Consider the following 16865-nt stretch of genomic DNA (forward strand, 5'->3'; position numbering starts at 1 on the left):
GCTGGAGTCGTTGGATAGCTTAAAGGATACCACAGCTGAACTACTATATAAAATGGGGGGGTGCAAGGCATATATTAGATGCCATCCTCATGCCCACCACTCCCCCTGATCTCTGTCCCCCTCCTTTGTACTGTAAATCCTCCGCTGCAGCTCAGTCCACCGGTGTCGGGTAGTAGTGCGCAGGTGCTCCTGGCCGCATACCTGTGCACTATTGCTCAACTTCGGCAACCTGGGCTTAGCTGCGGCGGATTTACCATGCATAGGAGGAGGATGGAGGAGAAGCGTGGGTGTGGTGGGCATGAGGAGGGCATCTAATACATGCCTGCTCCCCCTATTTTTATGTAGTAGTTCAGCTTTGGTATCCTTTAAAGAGAACCCGAGGTGGGATTATATTATGCTAGTGGGGCACAGAGGCTGGTTGTGCACAGTAACACCAGCCTCTGTTGCCCCATGGTGTGCCTCAAAGACCCCCCTGTGCGCTGCTATACCCCAGCAGCGTGTCGCCAGCACAATGTTTATCTAAGTGCTGTCTGTCAGCGCCGCTCCCCCGCCTCCTCCGTATCGGCGCTACCCGCCACGTCACTTCCCTCCAATCAGCGGGAGGGAAGGGACACAGGCGGGTAGTGCCGATAAGGAGGAGGTGGGGGAGCGGCGCTGACAGACAGCGCTTAGGTAAACATTCTCGCCAGCACTGCGGGGGCATAGCGGCGCGCAGGGGGGCTTTTGAGGCACACCATGGGACAACAGAGGCTGGTGTTACTGTGCATAACCAGCCTCAGTGCCCCACTAGCATAATATAATCCCACCTCGGGTTCTTTTTAAAGATTCAATGCGCCGATATGGTCATAATCGCCTAGCATCACAAAACAGCATTTGTATAATCACACACATGTACCCACGTCAGAAAATTTGTAAAAATGCTCACCCGATGCACAGAAATAAAAAAAACCCTGGTCGCTGGAAAAACATAGTAAGTTCCTTTAGGGTTAATAGAAGTGAAGGAGATAAAGACAAGTGGCAGGAGAAGAGATGCCTAACTAAGCTGACCCCAGGTCATGGCTGGTCAGAGAGAGTATCTGTAGCAATAAGAAGGCTCCCTTCCCCCATTATTCCTGTCCTGTATTTAGCAGCTTCTCCCAGCTGACCAGACACGGGAAGATTTATCAACGCATTACCAACAGTTTTTTTCTTCTTAATCTATTCTAACTAGCAGGGAGAACAGTTCTGCATGAAAATAAGAACCTTCTTAAAGGGAAGGTCCAAGCAAAATAAAAAAAATGAGTTTCACTTACCTGGGGCTTCTTCCAGCCCCCTGCAGCCATCCTGTGCCCTCGCAGTCACTCACTGCTGCTCCAGTCCCCCGCTGGCAGCTTGCCGACCTCGGAGGTCGGCGGGACGCATTGCGTACATTTTGACGCATTCCCGCTAGTGCAGGAACATTAACACATACATTTTTACGCATTACTAGTTCAATGCGTAAATTTTTACGCATTGAACCAGTAATGCGTAAAAATGTGTGTGTTAATGTTCCTGCACTAGCGGGAATGCGTAAAAATGTACGCAATGCGTCCCGCTGACCTCCGAGGTCGGCAAGCTGCCAGCGGGGGACTGGAGCAGCAGTGAGTGACTGCGAGGGCACAGGATGGCTGCAGGGGGCTGGGAGAAGCCCCAGGTAAGTGAAACTCATTTTTTTATTTTGCTTGAACCTTCCCTTTAAATCCTAGGTAATAGTGGAAATTTAGCATTTCTAGAGCTGCACTACAGTTAAGAAAAGTGCAAATCCATCCCTAAACTGGCGCAGATTAAGAAGTGCTTGATAGCAGTTCTAAAGATGTAGAACTGCAGGCTAGACATGATTTGTGATGTGATGTGCTCCCCCTCCCCCCTTGCTGAATTCTTCCTCAGATCCTGCTGCTATCAATACAGCAGGTGTGTTGGTTACCTCAGCAACAGCAATTCCCCTCACACACTGCACTGTCTGAGAGACCTTCCTAGCTCCTCCTATTGTACAACAGTTTTAGGCCCGGTGCACACCAAAACCTGCTAGCAGATCTGAAAAAATGCTAGCAGATTTTGAAACGCTTTTTTTTATTTTTCTGAAGCGTTTCAGCTAGCATTTTGCGGTTTTGGGTAGCGGATTTTGTGTAGCAGAATTCAAATATTGTTACAGTAAAGCTGTTACTGAACAGCTGTAACAAAAACGACTGCAAAACCGCTCTGAACTGGCGTGTTTCAGAGCGGTTTGCGTATTTCCTATACTTTACATTGGAGGCAGAAACGCCTCCGCAATCCAAAAAATGCCTCAGCCCGGGAGTATGCGTTTAAGCAAAACGCCTCCCGCTCTGGTGTGACCCACCCCATTGAAATACATTACCCTAGCATATCCGCAGCCGCAAGCGGCTGCAAAAACGCCTGAAAACCAGCTCGGTGTGCCCCAGCCCTTAGAAGGAATCTGCACTATCTAATGATTTCTTAAGATGCCCGAGACAGTTCTGCATGGATTTCTAAAAACCTAGCAATTTTGTCTCAGACACTCTTGATAAATCTTGGCCCACAGAGTCTCACAGACTGGACAGTGAATGCAGGGAAACAAATCTAAGAGGAGAGACACTCAAAAGTTATGCTGGGTACACACGATGCGTTCCCGCACTCGATGCCCCGCTCGATTCCCGGCCGCTCGATTATTTCAGACATGTCCGATTCGCATTTCGATGGAGCATTAGGTCGATTTGGCATACTTTACATGAGAATCGACCTAACAATTATCGAAACAGGATCGTAAATGCTCGGAAATAATCGAGCGGCCGGGAATCAAGCGGGGCATCGAGTGCGGGAATGCACCGTGTGTGCCCAGTATAAGGCCAGTTCCTGGCAGACAGCCCTCTCCCCAGTCACTACACTCTCACCACTCATTGTCCCCTACTCCTGACAAACAGCACTGACAGGAGATCGCAAAGTGCAACTCTTCCTGTTGCACAGTAAATCCCATACACAGGCTCAGGAGCAGTTTACACACTCAGCAGAGAGCGAGATTAAAGGTGGCTACTAACGGTCCAATTTCTAGCGAAAAATCGTTCGAGCGATCAGAAATTCTGATCGGACGAAAAATCATTCACCACACCATCAACTAACCAATCATTGCTTTCTATCTATCACGACCAACAAGAAAATCCAAATTTTGGTTCGCCGAAAATTCAATCGGACGATTTTTTTTTTATAATCATTCATTATCGATTGTGCCCATCAACTGAGATTATTTACAACCAATCCGATCAGAATTTCTGATCGCTCAAATGATTTTTCGCTAGAAATTGGACCGTTGGTGGCCAGCTTAAGCCTGTGTAAAGATCATTATCTGACCTGGTGTCTGGCTCTTCTCTCCCCCTCCTGGGCTTGCTGCCTCCCTGAACACTCATACTCTGGCCAGCACTGATAGATGACCCCTCTGAGTCATAGGAGACTCAGAGCTGCGCACCACATGGGCTGCCTGCCTGAAGTGTGACAGGAAGAGAAGAGGGGTGAATTTGCAGCCAATAGGAACAAAAAAAGGGAGGAGAGGGGGATGATCAAAGGCTTTCCTGAGGCTACTAGTGGCTGTAGCTGCAGCAGGGTGAGCCGAGGGGCGGGACTAACTCTCAGCCACGTCCGCCCCCGGCAATCAGCCCTGTGAGCGTGCATAAACAGAATCCACAAATATGGATAGTTGGCAACACTGGGGGGCGGGCCCCCCCTGAGAGCAAGGAGCCCCTCACTGAAGTGCTTGCTGTCCCCCCCTGATGGCGGCTCTGCCTATAGGTTCCTAAAGATGAAACCTGATCCTGAGTGGTGCCATAAATTCAATCACCCATCTCTACCTAATATCCAGGAGTGGGAGGGGCAGTCTTTACTCCGGGTTGAGTTCTGCTGATCTTGAAGCTCAGCTTTAAGTTTATATGACCTGGAATTAAGTTTGTATGAAATGGGATACAGCTTGCAATGCATTCTCAGTGTGTTAATAAACATCACACTGAACCCAAAACCCAGGGCCAAGTTTGTCATGCCATATTCCTGCCTACTGCTGTGAAAAAAACGCATGCGGCTTTCTGGATACTGACGCACAGAAAAAACGTGCACAGAAAACCAAAGACAAGCGTGACCCCTGCCTCATAGTTTTCCACAGTGTGCTCCTAGCCTTCTTTGCAGTAATATACCAGTACTTTTTTTGGTACTTACATATTATCCTGTCTTGAAAGTTTGGCAGCTTTTTGTTAAAGTTCTGTTTGCTCCCCCAGGAAGATCTGACCATTTTTGGAAAGCTGAAAGTCCCAGCTGTCTGTTGCACTGGGTCCCGGGTTGGTATGACGTGACCCAGCGGGGAGTACCGTGTGTGCCTCCAGTAACCATCCATAGGTGCGGGGACGCCCGCCCTAAAAACTTCTACACAGAGAAGCGTGAGTTGGCTGCAATTGGGCCAGCACAGCACAGAGTGGTACAGCAGCGGTCGTTTTAAGGGACCCCCAAGTGCACTGGGGAGAGGTCTGAACTGGTGAGCCTTAAGGTGACCACTAATGATCCAATCTTTTTCATCCAATCTTACCATTTCTATGTAATATAAGGTAACTGCCTGAAGTATCCATTCAGTATATTTACTTATTTACCCTATACTACATAGATTTGGTAGGATTGGATGAAAAAGATTGGATCATTAGTGGCCACCATTACTGAACTTGTGGTTTTATTGTTCGTCCGGAGGATCATGTGAGTTACTTTCAGCCCCTCTTTGCTTCATCTCTCATGCATGATAACTGTACATGTGAACTGGAACTTTGATTTCTTATATGCAAGCAGCAGTTCATTTTTTTGAGAAGCCCTGATCATACGGGCCAAGCTGCATACCACCATTTTGGAGAAAGAACGTTATTCACATCAGTTTTGGTATGGTCTGTCAGGTGCAGGTACAAAGAACAGTGCCGTCTTATGGGGAGGGAAATTGGGTTGCTGAGTAGGTGGCCACTACTCCGGGTTTTACATGGGTTGGTGCAATACTGAGGGATCTGTTGTATTTTGCCTATGTAATATTTTTTGCACAATGACATAGCATTTGAAACGACTTGTAATCTCTGAGTCATATGTTATATTAGGTTGATGGTTGTGTTATGCACAAAATTTTGCTTTGTTAGATTGGTATGATGCTCAGTTCCCAAGTTATGGGGTTTTGAAGGAGGGGTGACCCCTGAACTTGGCTGCAGAAAGTGCAATTACAGAAGTACAGGACAAACCCGACATGATGATAAGCAGCACGCCAGGTAGGTCTTCTTCCTTAGCAGCATAAATCTGTGTCTTCAAAACTTATGTCAAGTGCCATGGGTCTCTGATTACAGATGAAGGAGCAGCGCAGCTTTGCACCCTCATCTCCTCTCTGTCTCAAGGGGCCCATACACCTAACGATTTTCGATACAACTAACGATTAACGATATACAGCAGATTTGATCACTGTGATCGAATCTGCTGTGAAATCGTTGTGCAAACGCTGACAGAACGATTGATTTCCGTCCGAAATCAATCGTTCCCGTTGATTCCCGTCGATACGTCCGTGCGGAAGATTTTTCTCGACCGCCGTTGGGTCGGGAGTGCGTCGATAGCGGCGTTCGAATGCCCGATGACCGACGCAATACAGCGGAGATACATTACCTGTTCCGGCCGGCGCGACTCCCCCGGTCTCCGCTGTCGTCTTCTCCGCTCCAAGCTCCAGGGCTGCAGCCTCCTTAAACTTCCTGTCCCGGCAGGAAGTTTAAACATTAGAGCGCCCTCTACTGTTCAAACTTCCCCTGGACAGGATGTTCAGTGAAGCAAGCCAGCCGGACCGGAGACTAGCTCGGAGAAGAGAACAGCGGAGACCAGGGAAGTCGCGCAGGCCAGATCAGGTAATGTATAGCTGGCAGGCAGGTGGGCGGCAGCTTCACAGATTGTGATCGGTTTCATGCTGAAATCGATTCACAATCTGTTTGCAGTAAAGGCAGCCATACGATCCCTCTCTGATCAGATTTGATCAGAGAGGGATCTATTTGTTGGTCGAATCTGATGGCAAATCGACCAGTGTATGGCTACCTTTACTGGCATGGGCAGGAGACTCAATTCCACTGTGCTCTCTGCAGCAAAGTGCAGGCGACACCCATCCCCCAAACCTCCCCTAACTTGGGAATGGGTCATCGCATTAACTCGGGACCCAGTGCAAAGGAAAGCCGGGACTTTCAGCTTTCCAAAAATGGTTAGATCTGGCTAGAGGATCAAACAGAACTTTAACAAAAAGCTGCCAAACTTTCCAGACAGGATAATAGGTAAGTACCCTTTTTTTGTTGGGGATCTGTAGCAAAAGTAGAGATCAGATCTTCTGACTGCGGAGCAGTGCTTTTCGGCGCTGCTAGATTTGGGCACAGCCATAGACTATAACAGGAATCACAACTGAGTGGCGCTCAGTGAGTAAAGTCGGCGCCGTCACAAGACAGAGCCGAGGTTGCTTAAAAAACAATAATTTGGCCTCCAGCAATCGCTGGAAGCCAAATTATATCATTCCCCCACTATCCATGGCGGCCTGGAGGGGGAATAGTAATACGGCCCGGACTTGTGCAGAAGCAGGATCAGCCATATGTCGGCTGTATCCTGCGCCCAAGTCTACAGGTGCGGATTTCAAATGTATGCTCTGACTGTTCTCTTCTGTACACTCTGGACCTTTATCTAAGCAATAATAGTGAAAACTATCTAGTTATGTATAAAGTGACAATCAAGCTGATGGCACTTCATAATGAATCCCCAGTGTAAGCATGATGCTCTGCACTGTTTGTTTGTTTTTTAGGGTGTGATATTTATTTGTTCAGTATAATACCAAAATTATCCTCGATCGTAGTTCCTCTTTTGCAGCATGTCTTTTTAGGGCGAGATTATAATCGATTATAAATATGTGAGCAATATTGCGGATGTTTCCACAAAGAACATGCTTATCTTCGCTGTGAGGGTACAGGTACTTCGGTTACGATTTGCCTGCATGGCATTGGCTTCCTCCTTGTTCCTCCTGCTCCCGCCTCCCCGGCCGCCCCCCTCTCTCCGCCCCGGCGTCTCCTTGGTTTCCCATCACGCCCTGCCACTGCCACTGTAGTTGAGAGGCAAGTCCTCGCCGGGCCGGAGTGCGGCGGCAAGTTGTGGATGTTACTAATGTCTGAGCCGTAATGGAGTTGTACAGAGTACAGATGTGGGCGAGGACGGATCCATTTCTGATCGGAGTTCTGCAGTTTCCTCCTCCGGCCAAGTTCAGCCTGCATTACCTACGGAAGATGGCTACGTACGTGAGAACCCGCTCTTCGGACGGCTGCTATCCGCGCCTCAGGTGGCCTTCGTGGCGGCACATTGCCTGCGGCAAGCTGCAGCTGGCAGAGGATACGGCCTGGCTCTATTTCGAGGCGTTTCATTGCTTGTCTGAACGGAGCCCGCCAAAGAGCCTGGAGTGGGCTGAGGCAGTTTCAAGCTGCAGATCAGTGGAAGAATATGACAGACTGAAGAACAGGGTAAATTCTCTACAAGTTTCAGTGCATTATGATGAGAGTAGGAAATAGATACATATTTATTTATTTTATTTATGTATTTATATAGCGCCGAATTATTACGCAGCGCTGTACAGACTATATTGTCTTGTCACTAACTGTCCCTCAGAGGGGCTCACAATCTAGTTCCTACCATAGTCGTATGTATGTATCGTGTAGTGCATGTATGGTCTAGGGCCAATTTTTTGGGGGGAAGCCAATTAACTTATCTGTATGTTTTTGGGATGTGGGAGGAAACCGGAGTGCCCGGAGGAAACCCACACAGACACGGGGAGTACATACAAACTCCTCCTTGCAGATGTTGACCTGGCTGGGATTCGAACTGGGGACCCAGCGCTTGCAAGGCGAGAGCACTAACCACTACGCCACCTTGCTGCCCACATATTGATAAAGATATATTAGTTATAATTTGAGGAGGCCTTTCTGGTTAAGTATACAGTCTCTACAAAAGTAAACATACCAGTGCATTAGGGGACATCTCCTATTACCCTCTGACACAATTTCGCCGCTCCTCGCCGCACTAAAAGTGGTTAAAAACAGTTTTAAAAAGTTTGTTTATAAACAAAATGGCCACCAAAACAGGAAGTAGGTTGATGTACAGTATGTCCACACATAGAAAATACATCCATACACAAGCAGGCTGTATACAGCCTTCCTTTTGAATCTCAAGAGATCATTTGTGTGTTTCTTTCCCCGTTCTCATGCACTGAAGTTTCAAGAGAACCCGAGGTGGGTTTGAAGAATATTATCTGCATACAGAGGCTCGATCTGCCTATACAGCCCAGCCTCTGTTGCTATCCCAAACCCCCCTAAGGTCCCCCTGCACTCTGCAATCCCTCATAAATCACAGCCACGCTGCTGACAAACAGCTTGTCAGAGCTGGCTGTGTTTATCTCTATAGTGTCAGTCTGCTGCTCTCCCCACTTCCTGCAGAACTCCAGTCCCCGCCTGCATCCCATCCCTCCCTGCTGATTGGAGGGAAGGGATGGGGGCAGGGACCGGAGCTATGCAGGAGGCGGAGGAGCAGCTGAGACTGACACTACAGATGTAAACACAGCCTCACAGCACGGCTGTGATTTATGAGGGATTGCAGAGTGCAGGGGGACCTTAGTGGGGTTTGGGATAGCAACAGAGGCTGGGCTGTATAGGCAGATCCAGCCTCTGTATGCAGATAACATTCTTTAAACACACCTCGGGTTCTTTTTCAGGCTGCTTGTTTCTTCCGGCAAACAGCTTTGCCCTTGTCTGTAATTCTTCAGTATGTGAAAGGCCAGCCAGCTCAGAGGACGATTTATCCAGCTTGTAAAAGAGAAGAGAGAAGCTTCTCTAATCCTAAATAACACACAGGCAGTGTGCATAGAGGGGCCTGGAAGGGGGAGTCCATAGCAGAACCACAACACTGAAGAACTTGGCAGCCTTCCAGACACAGCCCGACAAGTCTGACAGGGGAAAGATACATTGATTTATTACAGAGACAGTGATAGTATAAAGTGCTGCAGTAAGCCAGAACACATTAGAATAGCTTTTTGAACTTGTAGGATGAAAAAAAACAGGATGTAATTTTTGTTACGGAGTCTCTTTAAGGACCAGAGCCTTTTTTTCCATTCAGACCAGTGCAGCTTTCACGGTTTATTGCTCGCTCATACAACCTACCACCTAAATGAATTTTACCTCCTTTTCTTGTCACTAATACAGCTTTCTTTCGGTGCTATTTTATTGCTGCTGCGAGTTTTACTTTTTATTATATTCGTCAAAAAAGACGTGAATTTGGTCAAAAAAATGACTTTTTCAACTTTCTGTGCTGACATTTTTCAAATAAAGTTAAAATTTCCTATACATTTGAGCACGAAAGTTATTCTGCTACATGTCTTTGATTTAAAAAAAAAAAATTCAGTGTATGTATATTGGATTGGGTAAAAGTTATAGCGTTTACAAACTATGGTGCCAAAAGTGAATTTTCCCATTTTGAAGCATCCCTGCCTTTTCTAACCACCTGTCATATTTCATGAGGTGCTAAAATTCCAGGATAGTATAAATACCCCCATAATGACCCCATTTTGGAAAGAAGACATCCCAAAGTATTCAGTGAGAGGCATGGTGAGTTCATAGAAGATTTTATTTTGGTACTTATCTGTTAGCCGGGCGCATCCGGCAGGTGGCGCTAATTACTATTCCCCCTCCAGGCCGACATGGATAGTAGGGAAAGATGTAACTCTGGTGGCGTTTTGTCGCCACCTAGAGGATGCGCCCGGCTAACGGATAAGTACCTTTATTTTTTGTCACAAGTTAGCGGAAAATGACACTTTGTGACAAAAAAAAAAAAGTTTCCATTTCTTCTAACTTGCGACAAAAAAAAATTGAAATCTGCCACGGACTCACTGTGCTCCTCTCTGAATACCTTGAAGTGTCTACTTTCCAAAATGGGGTCATTTGTGGGGTGTGTTCACTGTCCTGGCATTTTGGGGGTGCCTAATTGTAAGCACCCCTGTAAAGCCTAAAGATGCTCATTGGACTTTGGGCCCCTTAGCGCAGTTAGGCTGCAAAAAAGTGCCACACATGTGGTATTGCCGTACTCAGGAGAAGTAGTATAATGTGTTTTGGGGTGTATTTTTACACATACCCATGCTGGGTGGGAGAAATATCTCTGTAAATGACAATTTTTTTGATTATTTTTACACACAATTGTCCATTTACAGAGATATTTCTCCCACTCAGCATGGGTATGTGTAAAAATACACCCCAAAACACATTATACTACTTCTCCTGAGTACGGCGATACCACATGTGTGGCACTTTTTTGCACCCTACCTGCGCTAAGGGGCCCAAAGTCCAATGAGCACCTTTAGGATTTCACAGGTAATTTTGCGACATTTGGTTTCAAGACTACTCCGCACGGTTTAGGGCCCCTAAAATGCCAGGGCAGTATAGGAACCCCACAAATGACCCCATTTTAGAAAGAAGACACCCCAAGGTATTCCGTTAGGAGTATGGTGAGTTAATAGAAGATTTTATTTTTTGTCACAAGTTAGCGGAAAATGACACTTTGTGAAAAACACAAAATCAATTTCCGCTAACTTGTGACAAAAAATAAAATCTATGAACTCACCATACTCCTAACGGAATACCTTGGGGTGTCTTCTTTCTAAAATGGGGTCATTTGTGGGGTTCCTATACTGCCCTGGCATTTTAGGGGCCCTAAACCGTGAGGAGTAGTCTTGAAACCAAATGTCGCAAAATGACCTGTGAAATCCTAAAGGTACTCATTGGACTTTGGGCCCCTTAGCGCACTTAGGGTGCAAAAAATTGCCACACATGTGGTACCGCCTTACTCAGGAGAAGTAGTATAATGTGTTTTGTGGTGTATTTTTACACATACAGATGCTGGGTGGGAGAAATATCTCTGTAAATGACAATTGTTTGATTTTTTTTTTTTTTACACACAATTGTCCATTTACAGAGAGATTTCTCCCACCCAGCATGGGTATGTGTAAAAATACACCACAAAACACATTATACTACTTCTCCTGAGTACGGCGATACCACGTGTGACACTTTTTTGCAGCCTAGGTGCGCTAAGGGGCCCAACGTCCTATTCACAGGTCATTTTGAGGCATTTGTTTTCTAGACTACTCCTCGCGGTTTAGGGCCCCTAAAATGTCGGCAGTATAGGAACCCCACAAGTGACCCCATTTTAGAAAGAAGACACCCCAAGGTATTCCGTTAGGTGTATGGTGAGTTCATAGAAGATTTTATTTTTTGTCACAAGTTAGTGAAAAATGACACTTTGTGAAAAAAACAATAAAAATCAATTTCCGCTAACTTTTGACAAAAATTAGTCTTCTATGAACTCGTCTAGAACTTTTCTAAAAAGAGGTCACTTGTGGGGTTCCTATACTGTCCTGGCATTTTACGGGCCCAAAGCCGTGAGTAGTCTGGAAACCAAATTTCTCAAAATGACTGTTCAGGGGTATAAGCATCTGCAAATTTTGATGACAGGTGGTCTATGAGGGGGGCAAATTTTGTGGAACCGGTCATAAGCAGGGTGGCCTCTTAGATGACAGGTTGTATTTTTCTACATATATTATATATTATATCTTCAAACTCCTAAACAAAGGACTGTGTTTTCAAATCCATGCTGTCCATCCATACATCTCTGTGTAAGGACAATTCAGTCTATACAGGCCCTTTGATCTCTGCAGGATACCAGCCACAGCCGTGAAAGTTCACACCTTGACTTTAAATAGGGCCTTTCTTAGCAGGAGCCCTGAGCTGTCTCTTGTCCATCCTAATGTGTAAACATCAATATTCAGCACAGACACTTCTAGCTGTATACCAACCAAGAAATATATATCCAATTGACAAATCAACAATAATTCTACTCAAGTCTGTTGGAATCTACAGAAAGACAAAGAGAGGATCCAGGGGACGTGGGAAAAGACGTTATTCACTGCAGAACCAAAATAACTTTGTGACAAAATCTACAGAGTACACCCAGCCAACAACCCTAATAGCTCCAGCACAATCCAGCAGAGATGACAGCCACACATCTGGAGACTGTTCCCTCCTGGAGTCCTCAATCTCAGACCTCAGCTCCCAGGGTAGCCCCATCAAGGCTGTCCTCTGCAACGTCAGATCAATAAACAACAAAACAGCAATCATACATGATCTAATAGAGTCTTCTGATCTGGCCTGCCTGACTGAAACCTGGCTTTCTGAACCTGTTGGCCCCACCCTGGAGGCAGCTGTGCCAACAAACTATTCCGTGATATACTGCAACAGGAAAGAACGCAGGGGAGGAGGGGTTGCACTTTGCTTTAGATCAGCTTTGAAAATCAGACTACTTACTGTAGGTCCTACCAACTCGTTTGAATGCTTGGGGGTGCAACTTTCAGCTGAGGAAAACATTAACATATTGCTGATCTACCGCCCACCAGAAAAATACTCAGACTTCCTTGAGGAACTTGTAGACCTCCTATGCAACCTAACACTGGAACACCCCAGATGGATTGTTCTTGGAGATTTCAATACATGGGTGGACGACGACTCCTCACAATTTGGAAAAGAGCTACCTCGTGCCTTACATGAACTGGGCTTCCTCCAATCAATCAGCTCTGCTACTCACAGGAAAGGTCACACTCTGGACCTTATATTCCATACTGGGCTGTCAATAGCCAATGTGGAAATTAATCCTGTTGCCTGGTCAGACCATCACACTATCCACTTCTCCCTCTCAATACCAGCCGTCAAACACCAGGTCAAGAATCAAATAAAATATTGCCGCTTAAAAGGGCTAACACCTCAACATATCCGAGATAACCTTAGCTTTGATGAATTGACTGACTCCAGCTTGGACCCTGATACTCTGGTGTTTAAATACAACAAATGTGTGTCCTCCACCTTTGAGACCATTGCTCCTCTGCGCACCAAATATCTTACTCCACACCATCATGCACAGTGGTTTGATAACGCTATAAAAGAGCTGAAAAGACAAGGCCGAAAACTTGAGAGGCTGTGGCGCAAATCTCAGTCCCCAGAAGACAAACATGCCTTAATCTTCCACTTGAAGAGCTACCAAAAGGTAATCACGGGAAAAAAATCATCCTTTCTATCACAAGAGATTGCAAATGCAGTTAACAAACCAGCCCAACTGTTCCGCACAGTGGAAAAACTCTGCAACCCAGCATGTCAAAAACTTAATATCGAGTCTTCAAAGGACCTCTGTGACCAATTTGCCCATTTCTTCACAGACAAAGTCTCCGCTATAAGGTCCGCCATCCAACTTACAGCATCTGAGCCTAATATAGCGCCGAAGACCATTAGCAGAGACAATGTAACACCTTGGTCAAACTTCAAAGAAATTGATGAAGAAGTCACATCAAGCATCCTCCTTCACGTCCGCCTAACTACCTGTGACCTGGATCCTGGCCCAACACAGTTCATGTTGAACTGCCCCGACCTGTTCGTACCGGTATTCCTCAAAATTGTTAACTGTTCCTTACAATCAGGGATATTTCCTGCTTTACTGAAGGAAGCAATCATCAGGCCTCTCCTCAAAAAACCCTCCCTGGACCCAGATGCAATGACCAGCTACAGACCTGTCTCTAACCTCCCCTTTCTGGGAAAGCTAATTGAAAAAGCTGTATACCTCCAGCTAGAAGCCAGAATCCTACAAAATAACAGTTATGACCCATTCCAGTCTGGCTTCAGGAAACACCACAGCACTGAAACTGCCCTCATCCAAATATGCAACCACCTGCTCATGGCAAGAGACAGAGGAGAGTGCTCGATCCTCATACTGCTAGACCTTTCTGCAGCCTTTGACACAGTTGACCATGACATCTTGATAAACAGGCTACAGGAATACTGCGGCATTGATGGCATAGTACTTCAGTGGTTTCAATCCTTCTTGAGTGGCAGAACCCACAAAGTGTCTATGGGGCCCTTCCTGTCCACCCCTGTAACACTTAAGTATGGGGTGCCCCAGGGCTCAATCCTCTCTCCCCTGCTTTTCACGATTTACATGCTACCGTTGGGAAAACTAATCCAAAAACATGGCCTGACATACCACTGCTATGCAGACGACACCCAACTATATCTTTCCTTCAAGCCTGGTGTGACAGACCCAACTCTAACTATAAACGCCTGCTTACGTGAACTACAGCAATGGATGAATGACAACTGGCTGAAACTAAATGCAGACAAAACTGAAGTCCTTCTGATTGGAGGGCAGAGCATGATAACAAAACAACTTAACTTGCAGTCTTCACCACTGGGAATAGGAGGCACGGATCTACGCAGCTCTGATCATGTGCGTAGCCTGGGAGTTCTAATTGATGGGGATTTAAACTTCAGAACTCAAATCTCTGCTGTGGTGAAATCATCCTATTTTCACCTGAAGAACATTGCAAAAATCAAGCACCTCATACCCCCAGAAGATCTGCCAACCTTAGTCCACGCCTTCATCACATCCCGACTGGACTACTGCATTGCTCTCTACACTGGCCTTCCAAAAAAGGACTTGTACCGCCTACAGCTGATACAGAATACTGCTGCCAGACTGCTAACCAACCAACCCCGTCACTGCCACATAACGCCAGTCCTGCATTCCCTTCACTGGCTACCTATAGAATGGAGGGTCCTATTCAAGATCGGCCTACTGACATTTAAATCCCTGAATAATCTGGGCCCTGGATACATGAAAGATATGTTACAGCTGCGAAGCAATCCCCGCATTCTCAGATCCACAGGTTCTAATAATCTAGTCATACCCAGAGTCCACTTAGAAACTTTTGGTCCCAGAGTCTTCTGTCATGCTGCCCCTACGTTTTGGAACTCCTTACCTCAACAGATCAGGACAGCCCCATCCCTGGACGTGTTTAAATCCAGACTGAAAACCCACCTGTTCAGTCTGGCATTTGCAGAAATATAACTTTTGTTGTGTGAATACTTCATCCTACTAATTACTGAATCTGAGAGAGCCTAAGCGCTTTGAGTCCTATGGGAGAAAAGCGCTATAGAAATGTTATTGTATTGTATTGTATTGGGCCTGATCTGATGGATAGGAGTGCTAGGGGGTGACAGGAGGTGATTGATGGGTGTCTCAGGGGGTGGTTAGAGGGGAAAATAGATGCAATCAATGCACTGGGGAGGTGATCGGAAGGGGGTCTGAGGGTTTGGCCGAGTGATCAGGAGCCCACACGGGGCAAATTAGGGCCTGATCTGATGGGTAGGTGTGCTAGGGGGTGACAGGTGGTGACAGGAGGTGATTGATGGGTGTCTCAAGGTGTGATTAGAGGGGGGAAATAGATGCAAGCAATGCACTGGCGAGGTGATAAGGGGTGGGTTCTGAGGGTGTGGGCAGGTGATTGGGTGCCCTAGGGGCAGATAGGGGTCTAATCTGATGGGTATCAGTGACAGGGGCTGATTGATGGGTGATCAGTGGGTGATTAGATGGCAGAACAGATGTAAACCATGCACTTTGGAGGTGATCTGAGGGTAGGTCTGGGGCAATCTGAGTGTGTGGGTGGGTGATCAGATTGCCCGCAAGGGGCAGGTTAGGGGCTGATTGATGGGTGGCAGTGACAGGGGGGTAATTGATGGGTGGCAGTGACAGGGGATGATTGATGGGTGATTGATAGGTGATTGACAGGTGATCAGTGGGTTATTACAGGGAAGAACAGATGTAAATAATGCACTGGCGAATTGATAAGGTGGTGGCTGAGGGCAATCTGAGCGTGTGGGGCGGGTGATTGGGTGCCTGCAAGGGGCAGATTAGGGTCTATTCTGATGGGTAACAGTGACAGGAGGTGATAGGGGGTGATTGATGGGTAATTAGTGGGTGTTTAGAGGAGAGAACAGATGTAAACACTGCACTTGGGAGGTGATCTGATGTCGGATCTGCGGGCGATCTATTGGTGTGGGTGGGTGATCAGATTGCCCGCAAGGGTCAGGTTAGGGGCTGATTGATGGGTGGCAGTGACAGGGGGTTATTGATGGGTGATTGACAGGTGATCAGGGGGGATAGATGCATACAGTACACAGGGGGGGGGGGGTCTGGGGAGAATCTGAGGGGTGGGGGGGTGATCAGGAGGGAGCAGGGGGCAGTTTAGGGTTAAAAAAAATAGCGTTGACAGAAAATGACAGGGAGTGATTGATGGGTGATTAGGGGGGTGATTGGGTGCAAACAGTGGTCTAGGGGGTGGGCAGGGGGGGGGGGGGGTCTGAGGGGTGCTGTGGGTGATCAGGGGGCGGGGAGGAAATCAGTGTGCTTGGGTGCAGATTAGGGTGGCTGCAGCCTGCCCTAGTGGTCCCTCGGACACTGGGACCACCAGGGCAGGAGGCAGCCAGTATAATAGGCTTTGTATACATTACAAAGCCTATTATACTATTTACATGCGGCGATCCGGGTGCTAGTAACCCGCCGGCGCTTCCGAACGGCCGGCGGGTTACAGCGCGAGGGGGGCGGAGCCAGTCGCCGGCGGCTGATCGCGTCACGAATGACGCGATCGCCGCGTAACTACGCCTGCCTCCGCCGATGGGCGTATTACGGTCGTTAACGCCCAGTCTTTGCCGCCGCCCATCGGCTGGGGGCGGTCGGCAAGTGGTTAAATGCGATTGAGCTCTATTAAACTGAGTTTAGTAGCTCAAACGCATAGTGGAATTTGAAACACGATTGCGTTCGATTACAATCGTGATCGCGTTTCATAGCGGAAAAGAGCCCTGAAGTGTACTTTTCTTTGTATGCGACGCAATGCACAGTGCGATTTTCCTGTTCTGTTTGGGTTTTTGTAG

General features: G+C 47.1%; 1 protein-coding gene across 2 annotated transcripts in view; it reads left to right on the forward strand.

Moving 5' to 3' along the window:
- Positions 1-7095: 7095 nt before the first annotated feature.
- Positions 7096-16865, forward strand: part of TBCCD1 (TBCC domain containing 1) — a 69944-nt gene continuing 60174 nt past the window's right edge. For both annotated transcript variants that reach the window (XM_068246893.1, XM_068246894.1), the window contains exon 1: positions 7096-7538. In XM_068246893.1, coding sequence (XP_068102994.1) covers positions 7203-7538 — 336 coding nt within the window. In that variant the 5' untranslated portion in view covers positions 7096-7202. The remainder of the gene's footprint in view (positions 7539-16865) is intronic.

Source organism: Hyperolius riggenbachi, chromosome 7 (assembly GCF_040937935.1).
Source record: "Hyperolius riggenbachi isolate aHypRig1 chromosome 7, aHypRig1.pri, whole genome shotgun sequence".
In the NCBI taxonomy this organism is placed as follows: Eukaryota; Metazoa; Chordata; class Amphibia; order Anura; family Hyperoliidae; genus Hyperolius; species Hyperolius riggenbachi.